Source organism: Malaclemys terrapin, chromosome 1 (assembly GCF_027887155.1).
Source record: "Malaclemys terrapin pileata isolate rMalTer1 chromosome 1, rMalTer1.hap1, whole genome shotgun sequence".
Taxonomy (NCBI): domain Eukaryota; kingdom Metazoa; phylum Chordata; order Testudines; family Emydidae; genus Malaclemys; species Malaclemys terrapin.
The window spans coordinates 169,079,533-169,096,221 of NC_071505.1; the positions used below are offsets into that span (position 1 = coordinate 169,079,533).

The 16,689-nt window shown below is 43.7% G+C and overlaps 1 protein-coding gene across 1 annotated transcript; it reads right to left on the bottom strand.

Annotated features, from left to right (window-relative positions):
• Positions 1-340: 340 nt before the first annotated feature.
• PDZK1 (PDZ domain containing 1) lies at positions 341-15,353 on the bottom strand. Its single transcript, XM_054046819.1, has 9 exons — positions 15,288-15,353; positions 10,810-11,021; positions 10,234-10,477; positions 9,156-9,292; positions 6,908-7,103; positions 5,901-6,097; positions 3,332-3,526; positions 2,265-2,564; positions 341-1,223 (listed from the first exon to the last, which is right to left on the bottom strand). The coding sequence occupies exons 2-9, from the start codon at positions 11,017-11,019 to the stop codon at positions 1,155-1,157; spliced, it is 1,548 nt and encodes a 515-aa protein (XP_053902794.1). The 5' UTR covers positions 11,020-11,021; positions 15,288-15,353; the 3' UTR covers positions 341-1,154.
• Between the last annotated feature and the right edge of the window lie 1,336 nt (positions 15,354-16,689).

A 16,689-nucleotide genomic window follows, 5' to 3' on the forward strand; every position in this document is an offset into this window, starting at 1 on the left:
AGCTTCCTTAGGAACTGGAAGTCAGTCCTTTGTTACCATTTAGGGCCTAATGAATCAGAATCCATGCCTTGGGTTACTGTTCACTGGAGTTTAGTGCGAAGTCAAAGATAGTAGCTATAACTAGTTTGTTATATACTAGAAATTCAGTGCTCCCCACTGACCGATACATTCTACATCAGCCCATGTCCCTTGTTGGCTTAATGCAAGTCACTAAGGTAAATTTCACCCATGCAACTTAAACGTACAGCTTCCTGAAAACCATTCTCCAGATCTTGCTCATTTTAAAGCTGTTGTGGAACATACATCATAGATAGCAGGAGTAAGACCCGGGAAAGAGAAATAGCCACGCTGAATGATTTATTTATGCTTTGTCTCAAGCTTACACCAAGGAGGTATAACATCCACTATCGGTACTACAGAGCTGGTTCATATTGCATTAGAGACAAGGTGTTGGTATGTAGGCAAACAAAGCTGTTTACACTGAATTACAGACACTGTTCAAACTGCCATGATCTGCAGCTAGGAGAGTGGGGTGGAGGGAATGGTGCTTGTAGCTTCTGAACAGTGAACTATTAAGTTAACCTATTGTTTTGAATGGACAATATCGACAGCTTGTTAGCAAGTGAAAAGTGTTCTTCACAGAATATATTAGCTTATCATGATATATTACATCTACTGGGTTAAACTGATTTTACTACAGTAAATATAGCATGTAATAGCCACAGTGATTAGGAGGAAAGAAGTCTCTTGTGGGGGATGTGAGAGATCAATTTCTATATTAAGGAGCTTTCTTGTGCTTATTGATTTGTGAATCACATTTCCTCCCCCGCAAGATGGCAGATGTTCCTGATTAGTCATTTAAGCTTTTACAGAGCAATAGTAGAAGTAAGTAACTGTCCATTTCACCGGGCAGAAGACCAGTGAACTACGATTAGCAGCATTAGGTAAGTGAGTGGTTGTTCTTGGGGGTGGTGGGATTGTTCCCCTTCAGGGAAAGTTAGTTAGAAGGAAGTTGCTGTTCCAGTCCTCACAAGTATGAAGTTCCATAGCACAGTGTGGTTCTGGGAGGAAAAAGAACAAAGACTGCTTGGAGGAAGAGAACTTTCTTTAAACCTTGGAAGATGTCTGATTGATTTCTGTTGTGGTCTATCTCATCATAACTGTGTGTCATCATCCTCTTCTGCTGAGGCAATTGAGAGTGAAGAGGAGGAGGAGGAGCTGGCCTGTGGAAAAGCAATAAGTAGAAATTTCTGATTATTTTATAGTTGTAGATAATGTCGTAGAGATTCCTCATGCCACTGTGAACTAACAGTCTGTTCTGAACCTATGCCCAGTAGGAATTTGCCTTTGCGTGAGAAGCTTAGTGAATTACTCTTTTAAATGCACTTTACAAAGCGACTAAATTGTCTAGTGGGAATTCCATGTTCTTGCTCAACTTCCATATCAAATCGACCAAGGTCACAGATAAAAAGAAGGGTTTAACTATAGCTCTGCAAATTCAGCCTGGGACATAAGACATCACTGTAAGAATCTGCAGTTGGAACTTAGTTACAATTCTGGTGATAATACATGTGGAGGAATAGAATCCAGTTCGTTCCTTCCTAGCTTTATTGTGTCTCCTGCATGAACGGGAGTAAAAACTTGTTTATTTTTCACAGCAAAGACCTGAATCCACACAGGGATCAGAGCAGTTGAGTACAGGTGTCATTTTTCTGACAATAGCAAATTTCAAACTCTTGTTGCTGGCATAATGTCCCTGAACCAGTGTGGTCAGAATATTTATTTTTTCTCAGGACCTTTGTTGATCCCACTTTGTCACAGTCTACCCATGCCACGCCCGCCAAAGAATCAGCACTGTTTTAGAGTACTTCACATGGTTTTCCCATGTTCACAGTTACTTGGGTCCTGTGGTTGAACAAAGAATTCCTGAGGATATGGTTCTCACCTACGTTAATGAATGCTCTCTCTCATGCTCTCTCTCACATATGCACACGTGCATACACACACACTCTCTCTCTCTCCCCTCTCCTGTCTTCCCTTCCCAGGCTCCAGTAGATACTGCGTGTGGGGACTAGAGAGAGGAGGCAGTTCTACCCTACTGTAACCAGGTCTGCCACTCCATACTAATTAACATAGATCAGATCTGGTAAATCCAGAATACAACTAGAATTCATAGACCCTCCCTCAAGTGAATTTAGTGACTGATTCAGGTTCCTTTCCCCACCACCTGGTCCACAAGATTTGGTTAACTCAAGATTACCCACCCTTTCTCTTGGTTCCGGCGAGGTCCTCTCTGGCTCTGCTGATGGGTTCTCTGTATACGCAGGAGGATCAGTAGTGTCATATAGCTGATCTGCCAGAGAGGCAGTAATAGGAATATTCTGAGACTTAAAATATTCATAGGTTGCTTTTCTGCACACCAGTAGTGTCAATCTGTCACCACTGTCACTGATTTTTGCTACAACCTTATCATAGGTTTCGTTCAGTACATTCACGCCATTCACTTCCACCAAAATGTCGTCCTCTTCCAGTCCTGCTGCATCAGCTGGCCCACCTTTCCGTATCTGCAAACAGAGGCTCTGAAGCTGTGATACCAGCACAGTACCATTAAAGTTGCATTAACACCCAAGTATTATAGAGAATGAATGTTCTATGATTTTTTTTCCCCAATACAGGAGGTAGAGTAAGGATTGGAAAAAATTATTCTGGAGCAGAACTTAATTGGAGAAGGAGAAAGGATGAGACTTTAACATAGTATTCCAATATTTCCACTTTTATTACCAGTCCTGTAATGGGTTTTGACTTGGATAGGACTTCTGTTGTGGGGAAGAGGCCATGGTGGTGGTATGTAGACTTAACTGTGGTACTTAAGGGATCAGAGAATGGTTTGTTGTATTTTACATTTGTATAGTGTCTTGTGGATCTCTTATCCCTTACATATATTATTATATTCAGTACAACACCCCTGCGGGTTAGAGAAGTATTAAGGAAGAAGAGAAAATACAGACAAAAGTTATGCAATTTACCCCAGAAGTTTTGCAGAGCTAGGAATATATCCCAGGTCTCCTCACTCCCACTCCTGTACCTTAATCACAAGACCATCCTTTCACCTCTAGGGGTATGAATTCATCCCGAGTTCAAGGACTAAAACTCTGCTATCAGCCAAGAGCACATAGGACAGACCTTGCCTTTTTGTTACAAATGGCTTAGAATGACTTGCTCTGAGTGCAGTCACAGCACAGAAGGAAGGGAATGGATGTCTAACTGTAGCCCAGACACTTCCCTTCTGGTGTCTTATGCTTCTCCCAGGCTAAAAGTCCTAGGTTAGTACCTCTTTGATGAAATGCATGGGCATATTCTTGGTTGCACCCAAACAGAAGCCGAATCCACTAGGACCCTTCACCAGCCTGCAGATTTTGGGCTTGTGATTCACCTCCTGCTCAGCATGTGAGGTCGGCTCTTCCTCTGCATCAGCTGGAAAAGAATCTTGTCTTTCCTGGTCGTACAAACATGGGGAAACTTGAGCCTGAAAGACCAAAAGCAAAAGAAAGAGTTTATATGAACGTAAAAACTCCTACAGAAAAATCTGTCTAAGGCTGTCAGTTAATGGCCGATAACTCTCACGATTAATCTCTGTTTTAATTGCTTTGTTAAACAATAGAATACCAATTGAAATTTATTAAATATTTTTGGATGTTTTTCTACATTTTCAAATACACCTCTACTCCGATATAACGCGACCCAATATAACACGAATTTGGCTATAATGCGGTAAAGCAGCGCTCCAGGGGGGCGGGGCTGTGCACTCCAGTGGATCGAAGAAAGTTCGATATAACGCAGTTTCACCTATAATGCGGTAAGATTTTTTGGCTCCAGAGAACAGCGTTATATCGGGGTAGAGGTATATATTAATTTCAATTACAACACAGAATACAAAGTGTTCACTGCTCACATTGTATTATTTTTTATTACAAATATTTGCACTGTAAAAATGATAAACTGTATTTTTCAATTCACCTCATACAAGTACTGTAGTACAATCTCTTTATTGTGAAAGTGCAACTTACGAATGTAGACTTTTTGTTACATAACTGCACTCAAAAACAAAACAATATAAAAATTTTAGAGCCTACAATTCCACTCTGTCCTACTTCTCCTTCAGCCAATTGCTAGACAAACAAGTTTGTTTACATTTACCAGAGATAATGCTGCCCACTTCTTATTTACAATGTCACCTGAAAGTGAGAACAGACGTTCGCATGGCAATTTTGTAGTCAGCATTGCAAGGTATTTACATACCAGATATGCTAAACATTCGTATGGCCCTTCATGCTTCAGCCACCATTCCAGAGGACATGCTTCCATGCTGATGACACTTGTTAAAAAAAATGTGTTAATTACATTTGTGACTGAACTCCTTGGTGGAGAATTATGTCTCCAGCTCTATTTTACCCGCATTCTGCCATATGTTTCATGTTATAGTAGTCTCGGATGATGACTCAGCACATGTTGTTCATTGTAAGAACGCTTTCACTGCAGATTTCACAAAACGCAAAGAAGGTACCAATGTGAGATTTCTAAAGGTAGCTACAGCACTTGACCCAAGGTTTAAGAATCGGAAGTGCCTTCCAAAATCTCAGAAGGATGAGATGTGGAGCATGCTTTCAGAAGTCTTAAAAGAGCAAAACTCTAATGCGGAAACTACAGAACCTGAACCACCAAAAAAGAAAATCAGCCTTCTGCTGGTGGCATCTGACTCAGATGATGAAAATGAACATGCATCGGTCTGCACTGCTTTGGATTGTTATCAAGCAGAACCCGTCATCAACCTGGACGCATGTCCTCTGGAATGGTGGTTGAATCATGAAGGGACATATGAATTTTTAGTGCATCTGACATGTAAATATCATGCAACGCTGGCTACAGAAATGCCACGAGAACACCTGTCCTCCCTTTCAGGTGACATTGTGAACAAGAAGCAGGCAGCATTATCTCCTGCAAATGTAAATAAACTTGTTTGAGCAATTGGCTGAACAGAAAATAGGACTGAGTGGACTTGTAGGTGCTAAAGTTTGACATTTTGTTTTTGAATGCAGTTATTTTTGTGTGCATAATTCTACATTTGTAAGTTGATTGCACTACTGTACTTGTATTAAGTGAATTGAAAAATACTATATCTTGTTTTTTTACAGTGCAAATATTTGTAATAAAAAATAAATATAAAGTGAGCACTGTATACTTTGTATTCTGTATTATAACTGAAATCAATATATTTGAAAATGTAGAAAACATCCAAAAATATTTAAATAAATGGTATTCTGTTATTGTTCAACAGTGCCAAAAATATTTAAATAAATGGTATTCTGTTGTTCAACAGTGCTATTAATCGTGCAGTTAATCTTTTAAAGTTCTTGACAGCCCTAGTCTAACATCTTGTTGCATTTGAAATCTTTACAGTAGTCAGGATAGGTCCCACCTGTGAATTCTACTTGCTTATTAAAACCTCTTCAGTGATAGAGGTAGAAAGTTGCAACGTGGGCACAAATGTGAGCAGGGAGTTTTCCTCTAATTCTTGTAGGAAACTGCCTGGTAGTTGCAATTGGTTAACTTGTTGGTCTCTGCACTGACCTGCTCAAATCTGGTATTGTTCCATTAGTATATAGGAAGGTCTAGGGCGAGAGTAAATTGGGAAGTTTAATGACATACTGCAGAAGTCTCTGCTGAGGGAGACTAAGACATGAACCCATCTCAGATGGTTGCTATAGCGAGTACTTGAATAAGGGCTATTAAAAAGCCTTTGAAATGGTGCTTCTTTCAGAATGGACACACTATTTCATTGCTGCCCATGTCTTACCTAGTGAGGAGCTATACAAGCCCAACCCCAGCCTGCATTGCCTTACCAGTTTATACATGGTGTCTGTCTGTTTATCCACCACCAGTAACGTGGTCTTTTCCCCACACCTCTTAATCTTCTCCACCACGGTGTCGTGATCCAGTGCCTCCACTGACTCTCCATTTACAGCCACCAGGATATCATTGTCCTTTAGACCCGCCTTGGCTGCTGGGCTACCAGAATCAATGTCCTTAATTAAATGACCTGCTCTCCAAAAAAATAAAAAAAAAGAATACAGGCCTAGTTCAAATAGAGAAAAGCAGTTGTTCATGGGATGTGTTTGGTTTGGATGATAGAAGATATTTAAGATGGTAGAAACTCATTCTCTGATTTCAGGTTGAAATAAGCTTCCTGATTTAGCTAATTCTGCAGTAACCCTAGTGCAGATCTAGATCTCCTTTCAAGTGACTTGAATACAGGTTCCCTTTCCCCTGAACAAGACACATGGAAGTTGTGGTTTACTCTGAGGCAAGGGGCGGGGGAGTTTAAGCCTACTTAAAATTGAGCACTTCGTGGTTTTGGTGAACCCAGTTGTGAGAGAGCAACTAAGGATCCCTTTGAAGTCATTCAGATATGCCAGGATTCTATTGTGAAAAACCATCAGACATTACCCTGGACACATTGCTGACCCTCAAAAATGTGGGATTGGAGGCTGCCACAAGTGAAGATTATGGGAGCTGGACTGTAGTGGGTGAGGAGGGCCACAAGCAGCACAGTGGAATGTTCCACCTCAGATTGGAAGGTTTGAAGGAAATTAATAGATTCCAAGGCCAGGAGGGACCATTTGTGATCATCTAGTCTGGCCTCCTGTATAAAACAGGCTATAAATTGGAGGTGCCTGGCTGTGGTGAGGTGTGTTGGGGGGGGAGGGAGGGGCGGGACACTGGGTTGGCAGCAGGACAGGAAATGATCTTTCCAAGATGAGCAGTAGGCGCTGGGGAGTAGGAGTCCTACAGGCCCCATAAAAGCGCACTACAGAGTACGCAGGGGCCTGGCTGATGGCTGGGTTCTCACCGTTACTATTTTGTTCCATCCTCAGGTAAAACCCATAGCCGTTGTCTCCTTTCTTGAGCTCCACAAGTCGAGGTTTGTGGGGAAGCAGTTTCAGGCTGGCTGTCTCTCTTTTCAGCAGCATCTGGTGGTTGCTGTAATACTGGTCAGTTTCATTATCTGATAGCAGAAACACAACATGGTTCCCAGACTTCTTCACCTGCAATGACACATACAATCTCAAACACAGGCCTTTGAGTGGAGTGTGGGGACTGTGGAGAGCTTTATGTTGGCAGGTTCTTTGATGTACAATGGTGGGCTGTAAGTGAATGGGTATAGGATCTATACAGACTAGGTTGTTGGATGGTGCTCTAATATGTGCACCCATGTGCTGCCTATATGACTGTAGACAGCCACACCTACCACAAGTTGCTGTAACATTCAGCTCTGATTGCTCTGGAGCTACTTCCAATCCCCTTACATTCCCATACCCTAACTTTGTGTTTTTTTGTCTGTCCCCATCATACCTCTGTTTCTCTACTCCCATTCTTCTCTCCATCTTCACTCAAGCCTGCATGTTTCTTCTCATAAAAAGTATTGCAACAATCGTACAGAACACAAGTACTGCAGTTTTTCATAGTTAATATACTAGTTTGGATCATTATAGTGGATTGCTTCGCAAACTTGTTTGATCGCTCCCCTCCCCCCTTCTTTGTGTCTGTAGTAGTTTGTGTCCTCCCCCCATGTACAAATACCACCACCCAGCTCTGAAGGCAGAGCGGAGAGCAGCGGCTGCTGGCTGGGTGCCCAGCTCTGAAGGCAGCACTGTGCCAGCAGCAGCAGCACAGAAGTAAGGGTGTCAGTGTGAAAGAGAGATTCAGCAATATCACTTCACAGCAGAATTAGTGCCCAATTGCTACCCTTATTTCTGCGCTGTCACTCCAGGGTTGACAGCCACCTCCAGGTATGGGATTGGGATGGTGGGGAGGAAAGCCTGAGCCCATGCTGTCTCCCAGTGAGGGATTGGGGGGGCGGGGGAGGGGAAGGAGAGGAGAGCCCAAGCCCAGGAGGTGGAGCCCCTGCTGTCCCTGCTTCCCGGGAGTGCATGGCCCTTCTGCATGAGCCCCAGCCATCCAGGGCTGACAGCCAGAGTGCTTAAAAAAAAAAAAGACACCCAAAACAAAAACACACAGCTTGCATCTCCCCTGACACGTTCCCGGGCCTCCCTTGGGAGTTGAGAACCACAGTGGAATGCTGTAGGATTTGTAGTTTGGATAGAGGTACTCTGAAAGCTTTTCTAGCTCAAGCTGCTTCATAGTCATACTATGTTTGAATGCTTAAAGCCTCAGCATGTGTAATTTTTACCAAAGTGACTAATGGAAAAGTCACATGTTCTTTTCTTTCCATTCTTATCTCTGATGGATCAGTGTTTGGTTTGATCTCTCAAACTACATTCATTATTTTCCCTAACACCAAGTAGATCTTTAAAACCACCATCACCACAAATAGGAATATACCAGTTGTTGGGAGGATGTGGCAGAAGGACATTTCATGATCAGAAATGCAGGCTTTCTTGCACACTTCGTTCACTCTGGGCTCCTTTTACTGACAGCTAGGTTACATTATTTGGCTCTGATCGAGTTTGTAAACTGCACTGTTAAAATTAGTTTTGCGTTTCTTAGCAGGAGGGAATCCCATTTCCTGGAAATCCTCCTTTTCCTAACTATCCAGTTCTTCACACCAAACCCTTCTTTAGCTAAATCACAGAGCACAAACTGCTGTGCTTTCCAGTCTTATCATCCTAATATCAGAAAGATTCCCCATTGTACTAGACTCCATCCCAGACATGCTGATTTCATCCTCCTGGGCACCAGAAAGATTTTCAGAATTCCTAGAACTGTGCCACCATTTATTTAATCAGGCTTATGGCAACAGTACAGTTGTGGTGCTTACACCACTTGGGCCTGACTTGAGGGCAATATTCTTCCAAAGCAAGCTTAGGGTGTTGGGTGGAAGTCTGTCCCTGACTTTCAAGAACAGCCAACCTTTTCAGCCGCCTTGCACTCCGGCTACCCTGACCCATCCAAGAAACAAAGCCAAAGTAGCAGCATATTTTGTGACTGAAGTGTTGCTGATAATGTACGGTATTGGCCTCAGCCTCTTCACCTGCTCTGTGAATGCATTCAAACAGTGTTGACACTGCTGCCCAGTAGCCTCGGGCGGAGGAACTGGCCTTAAATGAAGGAAGAAGAGGAGTCGTACTAGTAGATACCTTTTCAACCACTTCCTCATGTTTGTCATTTTCCACGTTCTCCCCATTCACTTCGATCAGGCGGTCATTATGTTGGACTCCTGCTTTTGCAGCCACTCCTTGTGGGGACAAGCCTATGATGAAGACGCCCTTCTGACCTAGAACAGGTGAGAGAACTTACTACACAGAGCAAGCCACTGGAACATGCCTCCACTGGTTGCCAAGCAAATTCCATGCTGATGTAAGGTGCTGTAGTGACAGCCCTGGAGACCAAGGGGCTCTGTTCATCCATAGAACAGATACAGTGACAGCACAAGATTTTTCTACCCAGCCACACCTCTGTGCCTCATCCTGGCCCTGGAGGGATAATCTCTAGAGAGGGGAGGGAACTTCATCATCTATGGTCCAAACTATTGTTTGCCTCTCTGCTAAGACTGCCCTCAAGGCACCAATTATTGTGGCTTGGTTGATTGTTAGTACTAATGAAAATGGAGTGATTTTCTAAAGTTTGAATTGGTTAAGGACCACTTTTATTGTTTAATGTGGCTTATCCACACGTCAGAGTTTCTTGTGTTTGAAAGACTTCCAAATTTCATCCTGGGTTAGTCTAGTGCACAGTGTTATTTACATTGTGTTAGCACCCTCTGTGAGCTAGGCACTTTCCAAACAGAGAGACAGTACAGGTCTACAGACCCCTACCCATTCTTTTGCCTACAGGGTTCAAAAGAAAAATAAAATTCTTTAGTTCAATTTTGTGCTTCCCACGTGAACGCATCTAGATCAGAAGAGGCTCTTTGCCCTTTGCACACTGTCATCCTTTGCTTCAGCCCCTTTCACATGGTTGTTTTCAGATAAGCTCCAGAACCCTGAGGGCTGGTTCCCACCGTAATTCAAAGGAGGTGCCTGGGACTTTGAGCAATCATTTGTAGGGTGCTTCTGGCATCTGAGGAGGGCCTGGTACCAATGGTTTTAGCAAGTCTGCTTCAACAGCTGACAGAAAATAGAACAGGCTGGTGAAGAACCAACTCCCATCCCCACTCCTAACCAGAGGAAATGTGCCCTTGGGAAATTGCCTACCCCCTACACCCATTATTCTCACCAACTGTGGTTTTCAAGGAGAAGTCGTAACTGTTTCTCTCCTTCACCAGGTAGCAGAGCCGAGGCTGTGGAACTGGAGCTGTCACTCCATTTGTCACTGGAGGTTGCTTCTTTTGCTGCTGGGTTGTCTGCTTCTGACCCAACTCTTCAAAGTTCACCCCTTCTTTCTCTGCCTTTTCATAGGATGCATCATCCAGAATGAGGACAGTTATAGAATTCCCACTCCTTTTGACCATCTCCACTACCTGCAATAGATAGACTGAGCTTGGAGGTGGTAATGGCAGAAAAGCATCCAGATGGCTGATATAAATTCCCCCCTCTGGAGCACAGCACATACTAGCTCTGCAGCTTCCACTGCCCTTAGTATTTCATCAAGGATCTTTTCCCCTCTGCTCAAGCTCCAGAGAAGCCAATACGTGAGGTACAAATGATCCTGTGAGCTCAGTTATTCAGCTCTCAGATTTCCCAGCAGGAGTTACTGTGAGGAGTGGCAGGTGAAGGTTTGCTGAACTGAATACCAAAAGTGGGGCTGAAGTTTTGAGAAATGGCTGGGACCACAAAATATAGTTAGACTTACCTGTGCATGCTCTTCCTTGTCTACAAATAACCCATTGACCCTCAGAATTCTGTCTCCATCCTTCAGCCCGGCCCTGTCAGCTGGACTGCCCTCCTCCACGTTCCGGATGAGGTGACCTAATTTGTTTTTCTCAATGCGCAGGTAGAATCCATAACTCTCCCCCTCTTGTTTGGTCACTATGCATTCTCGAGGCTGGAGAGCAGAGGTCATTTCTGCCAAGCAGAATGGAAAAGGGGTATGTGTAAAAACAGGACCAGGAAAAGGAAGTATGTCCCCTTTAAATATGCACTGGGTAGGTCATTTGAGCCAAAGTGTTTTTAACAAAGATAAAGAAAGAAGAACATGCTTTTGTCCTCCATCTCAGATGAAGATGGTGTCTGCCTCTTGCTAAGGAGGAGACTGACTGAAGGCAGAATGCCAGAGAGAGAACTTGTCTGCTGTGGAAAATAAGATGGGAAAACTGTGGTCAGGGTCTATTCCAGAAATGAGCCTCATGGGAGAGAAACCATAATTCAGATTAAGTTGACAAGTGTTGTCAGTGGTAAAGAAAATTGAGGTGTGGCTAAAATGGAATTCTTAGAAGAGGGCAAGATTAAGAAAGAAACAGGTAGCTTTGAGCAAAGTGACCCTTCTTAGTATTTTTGGCTAAACAGAATTAAGTTGGAACAACAGAGGTTTTTATTTGGGTCATTAATTGGTCAAAGAGACTGTTGGGGGAAATATTACTCCTGGGGGAATTGTGCGCCACTGCGCAATGCAGAGTTTTGCAGAAATTAACGTCGTGTGCAGAATGTCCTTCCTCCACAGAAATGGGCTGTGGTGCTGCTAGGTGCCACTAGGGGCCACTGGAATTAGAAGATCCAAGCTTGCACATAGAAGACACTGCTGGGGGAGGGAGAAGGAGCTAAGGATTCCTGGCAGCTGCAGTTCCCAGCATGGCCTGAGGGAAGGAGAGGGCAGCGTGCAGGAAACGCCGTGCAAGCCTGAGACCGAGCATCAGGCTGTTTCTCCCTCTGGATCTCTGCAGGGGAGGGGGTCGGGAGTCTGGGCAGGCAGGGTGGGGAGGGGGCGGAGGAGGGGCTGCAGCTGGCCTCTGGGGGGCAGAGAGGGTGTGGGTATCTGGGCTGGGGGGGACCATGATTGGACTCTGCAGAGGAGAGGGTTCAGGTGTATTGGCTGGGGGGGGCCCGCAGCTGGGCTCTGGGGGGGGAGGGAGGGGTTGTGAGTGTCTGGGCTCTGGGAGGGGTGGGGAGGAAAGGGACAGAGAAACAGGAACTGGGTTGTTTCATAGGGTTTTCTTCAACTCTCTACTCCTGGGGGAATTTTTTTGTGTGTCTGTATTGTTACAGACATACTTGCTGACAGGTATTTTTAAATAAATTACCGAAATAAATGAAACTGGCGTGATTATGTAGTGCTATTTTGGCAAATAAAATTTGCAGAATTTTTCAGAATTTTAAAATATTGTGTGCAGAATTTTTTGTGTGTGTGTGGCGCAGAATGCCCCCAGGAGTAAAAATATTAAATTAAGGGAGCCTGCAGCTGCTGATCTGTTCTAATTACTGTACGAAGCCCTTTTTTCTGGCTAAGTTCAATGTCTGTCTCTATATCCCCAACCCCTTCCACACAGAATGAAATGTTTACTTCCCTCCTTTTGCATAAGGGTTAAATTCTCTCTTGTCCCATTTGTGCTGAGTCTGGAGTGATAACAAGGGGTTTATTGGTCCCTTTGGAAGTGCAGCCAGTCCCACCCATTGAATAAAAATATTTGAGATAGGAGGGGCTAAGGGTCCTTTGGCTCTGATAGTGTTCTTCATACTCAGACTTCAGGTGCAGAGAACTAGAGGTAGGCATTGCTATTGTAGATGTTTCTGCAGTAAATGCGGGGAGGAAAGAGAAATAGATGCCCAGGAAAGAATCTGGGTTTACTAAATGTTTTGAATCCCTTCTGGCCTAGTCTACACTTAAAACTTCTACTTGCATAGCTGTGTTGGTCAGGAGTGTGCAAACCCACCTTCCCAGCTGATAAAAACCCCCAGTGTACATGCAGTTATACTGACAGAAGAGGGCTTTGGTCAGCATAGCTAATGTCATTCAGGAGGCAGTCTTACACCAGTGGAAAAACTCCTGTTGATGTATGTCTACAGGAGGGAGCTATGTTAGCATAGAGGTAGCCTCACTGGTTTGGGAATGGGTTTTAACTATTTTGCTGCTGGTTGTTTGAGCAGAAATGTCTAGATAATATACTTATCCCACAATCCTAACCTGCCTTCTCAGGTACCAAAGATCTCAGTTCACTACCTGTCTTATTGCCAGAGCTTCCCGCTTCTCACCCTGCTGACCTCCACAGTACAGTGATGCGTAATTAGTACAAAAATTGTGACACACCTTGGAGGAAATTGGATATCTTGAAGGAATTTGAATACAGTGTAGAAATAGCAGGCTATGTTCATTATTTTCCATTTAATTCACTGAAAAACTCAGTTTTTAAGTGTTATGTTAAATGATGCTGAATTTCCAGTCTGCTGCCCCAGCGTGCCACACAAACCAGGGGATTTCCATGCAGAATTTAGGGCCAGCTGCCTGTGCAGCAGATGGGGTTTTGGTGTATCATTACGAGGTGGGATGGAACTCTGTTCTTTTGGGTGCCTGACCATTATAAAATGCACATCAAGGGAGAGTTTAATACATGGAAAATAAGGTGTGTGACTTCACTTTGGGGAACAGGACCAAGGGAAGCCAGTTTCACTGTTTCAACAGCTCCTGCCAAAGAACTGTGCTAATATGTGTTTGTGTAGGGGTTGCGGGTGATTAACTAGGACATCTTTCTCTGAGTCGCTTTTCAGAAGTCTGTGTAATGATGTAGTTAATGACCTATAGCCCTTTGGATGGGCTTTGGCTGCTTACCATCACTAAGAGAGAAATCTGTCAAATGACCAAGGCAAGCTGTGATGCAGAGATTACCCATTAATCACAGCCTGGGCAATTAAAGTCCATGTGATCATCTACTGTAAAGTTTTACATGTCTATCTCACTACAACTGTGTGTTACTAAAATTGCTCCAGGTTCCTGACCCTGTGAGCCACCCTCTGTGACCACCCACAGGATACTAGCCTAGGTCCACAGAGTCCATGAGCTGCTTTGTGGCTAGTGAGAATCATCAAACAATAAATTTGGGTTAGTTTATAGAGAAATAGGTCCATGTCACAGGGATGGTCTGGCCTGGGACTTTCTGGGTCTGGAGATCATTAAAAAGACAATATTTCCAAGAAGCATTGACAAAATTTGTCCAAGATCCCATTTATACCAGAGAAGTCCTAGCTGCTGACATGTCCCTCCAAATTGTTCACTGTTGCTATCCCCCTGGAGGTGGATGGACGGACAGACTCACACACACCACTCTTGTCAATTGGATTATATTCTGGAATAGCTATTCCTGATTAACTCCTTGTGTGGACCCTCTCATTCTGGAATAAGAGTCCCTTATTCAGAGCTATTTAACAAATTCAGAATAAGGTACTCATTCTTGAATGCGAGTGCTCACACAGAGTTAATCAGGAAGTTAATCTGCTTTAAATTCAAACCAGACTTTATTCTAGATTAATTTTCATGTGTAAACAAGCCCTAAAACAATCACCCCCCTCTTTTTTTTTTAAAGATGGTTGCGCCTTTAGTGAAGAAGCATAGGTGGGGCAGATCAACTAGCATATTGAAGGTCAGAGGGGCACAGATGTGTTATGGAAGATGAAGGAAGATACTGGAAGGTTTTGGTATCTTGGAACCCCACCCATTGATCAGACAGCTGGAAGGATTTAATATACTGCAATACCTCAAACTTAGCTCGGAACATATCCACAAAAGAGAAATTAAGACTGAAGTAAATTCTATTCTAGCAGGTGGATTCTTTCCTAGTATCCAGGGATACTTTTATACCTAGACCTGATCTGGAAAATTTCTCCTGGCAGAGGTTCTTCAGGCCATCCCAAATACAGCTCCCCTGTACGTAGAGAATAGGAGCCCACAGCACATGATTTATCTGTCCTCCCTTTGAAAATTCAAGATTTGCCCTGATTCTAGCCACCATCAGTTGTACTATGGCAAATCCTCAGTGTAGACAGGCAAAGCTACCACTTGTACTTGTGGAGCTTACCCCGCTGGAAACTAGAATCATTGGTGAAAATTGCAGCTCATACTGTTTGTCCTATGTTTTCTAGGAGTTTACACCAGAGCCTGAAATAGAGGCAAATCCCAGTGTCTAAGGTCTAAGAAACATTCAGGTGCAGAGAAACTGATGGTAAACTCATGCACCTCAGCGGAAAGTGGGGAAGCTAGCACAGGGCTCAATGTTACTAAACTTCTTTTGCTGCAAAAAAGCTTTATGGGGAATGGGGGTAAAGAACCTAAAAGATAACCAGGATAGTAACTACTGGGAGGTTTTGGGGGAAAGGGGTTAGTGAAGAAAGAAGGGAAGTTCTTACCTGTGTCTGCGTAGAGCTGTTCCTTAGGGAATTCTCTCCAGCAGTCTCTCCTGTGGCTGTACCTGTAGGTACAGCTGGACTTTGATTGAGCAAAGGTTGATTTAAAAGATTATTTATTTAACTGAGTCTCATGCATGTGTTTACCTACTTGATAACCTGCTTGCAGAGGTGCAAATCACTTCTCCTTTCTCAGCAACTTTGAATTCTGCTGCGGTGTTTCACTGATCATTATACTCTCAAACTCAGACTTTCACGGGGAGCAGATCCAAGACAAGCCTGATCTTTGCTCTTGGTGAGAGCTTTCCCCTGAGAGAGACAAGGGTTCCCAAGAAGCAGATCCAAGACCTGCTCATCCGCTAGGAATGAGCATCTGCAGGCTCTGGTGACAGAGACTCAGCTATTGGAAATAACGCTCCTGTTGCACCTCTGCTGGTTGTAGTCTCCAAATTAGTAACGGGCCTACAATGTGGTAAAATGGCATTGTGGGCTTCCATGTTTAATGTCTGATTGTTTCCATAGCAAATTAGCCTGGTTTACAAGGAAAAGTAAATTTAAAAGACACATTTCCCTGTGTAAACTGACCACATTTTCTATGGAATCAGTGAGGCACGATATCCATGTCTGTCATGGGCTAAAGAATAGGAACAATCAGTCCCAAGAGGGGTAGGGGTAGTGGAAGTGAAAGGCATGGAAATCTCAACCTGAATGTTGCATTAATATGATCTTTGCATATATGCTGGATGAATGTGGATATATATAATACATATATGGAAATCTGCCTGCTGGACCTTGGGCATGGACTCCGTGTGAGTTTGCAAGGCATGCTGAGGGTAGGAATTATTATTTGTATTACAATAGTATCTAGAGGCCCCAACAAAAATTGAAGCCCCACTGTGCTAGGTGCTCTACAAACACATAGTGAGATGGAGTCCCTGCCCCAAACAGCTTACAATGTAAACCAACATGAGTGACAAAAGGTGGACAGGGAAACAGAGGCAGAGCGGTGAAAAGCAACATGTCTGAGGTCACCCAGCAGGTCAGCTGCGGAGGTGGGAAGAGAACCCAAGTCTCTCATGTCCCCGTCTTTTCCACAGGTCATGTGCCCCTCCAGGAGCAGCATGATATTTGGGTTATCTGTCAGGAGGTTTTGTTGGTGTAATGTAGTTTCATTTGATATTCACTAAGGGCCATTTGGCTCGATGTGCTTGGGGGGTACAGATAAGGCTGTAAGAGCCATGTATTGTTTTGAGAACTGCATTTTGCATCTATAGAGCAGTTCCAGAAGGTCAGAATATGGGGTGTAGGCTGTGTGGTTCCGGAGGGCCAGGGTGGGGTTGAGGGAGATAGTGTTAGGGGAGTGTCTACCAGTTGAGGGTGGGGGATTGGGATTCTCTTCTTCTGG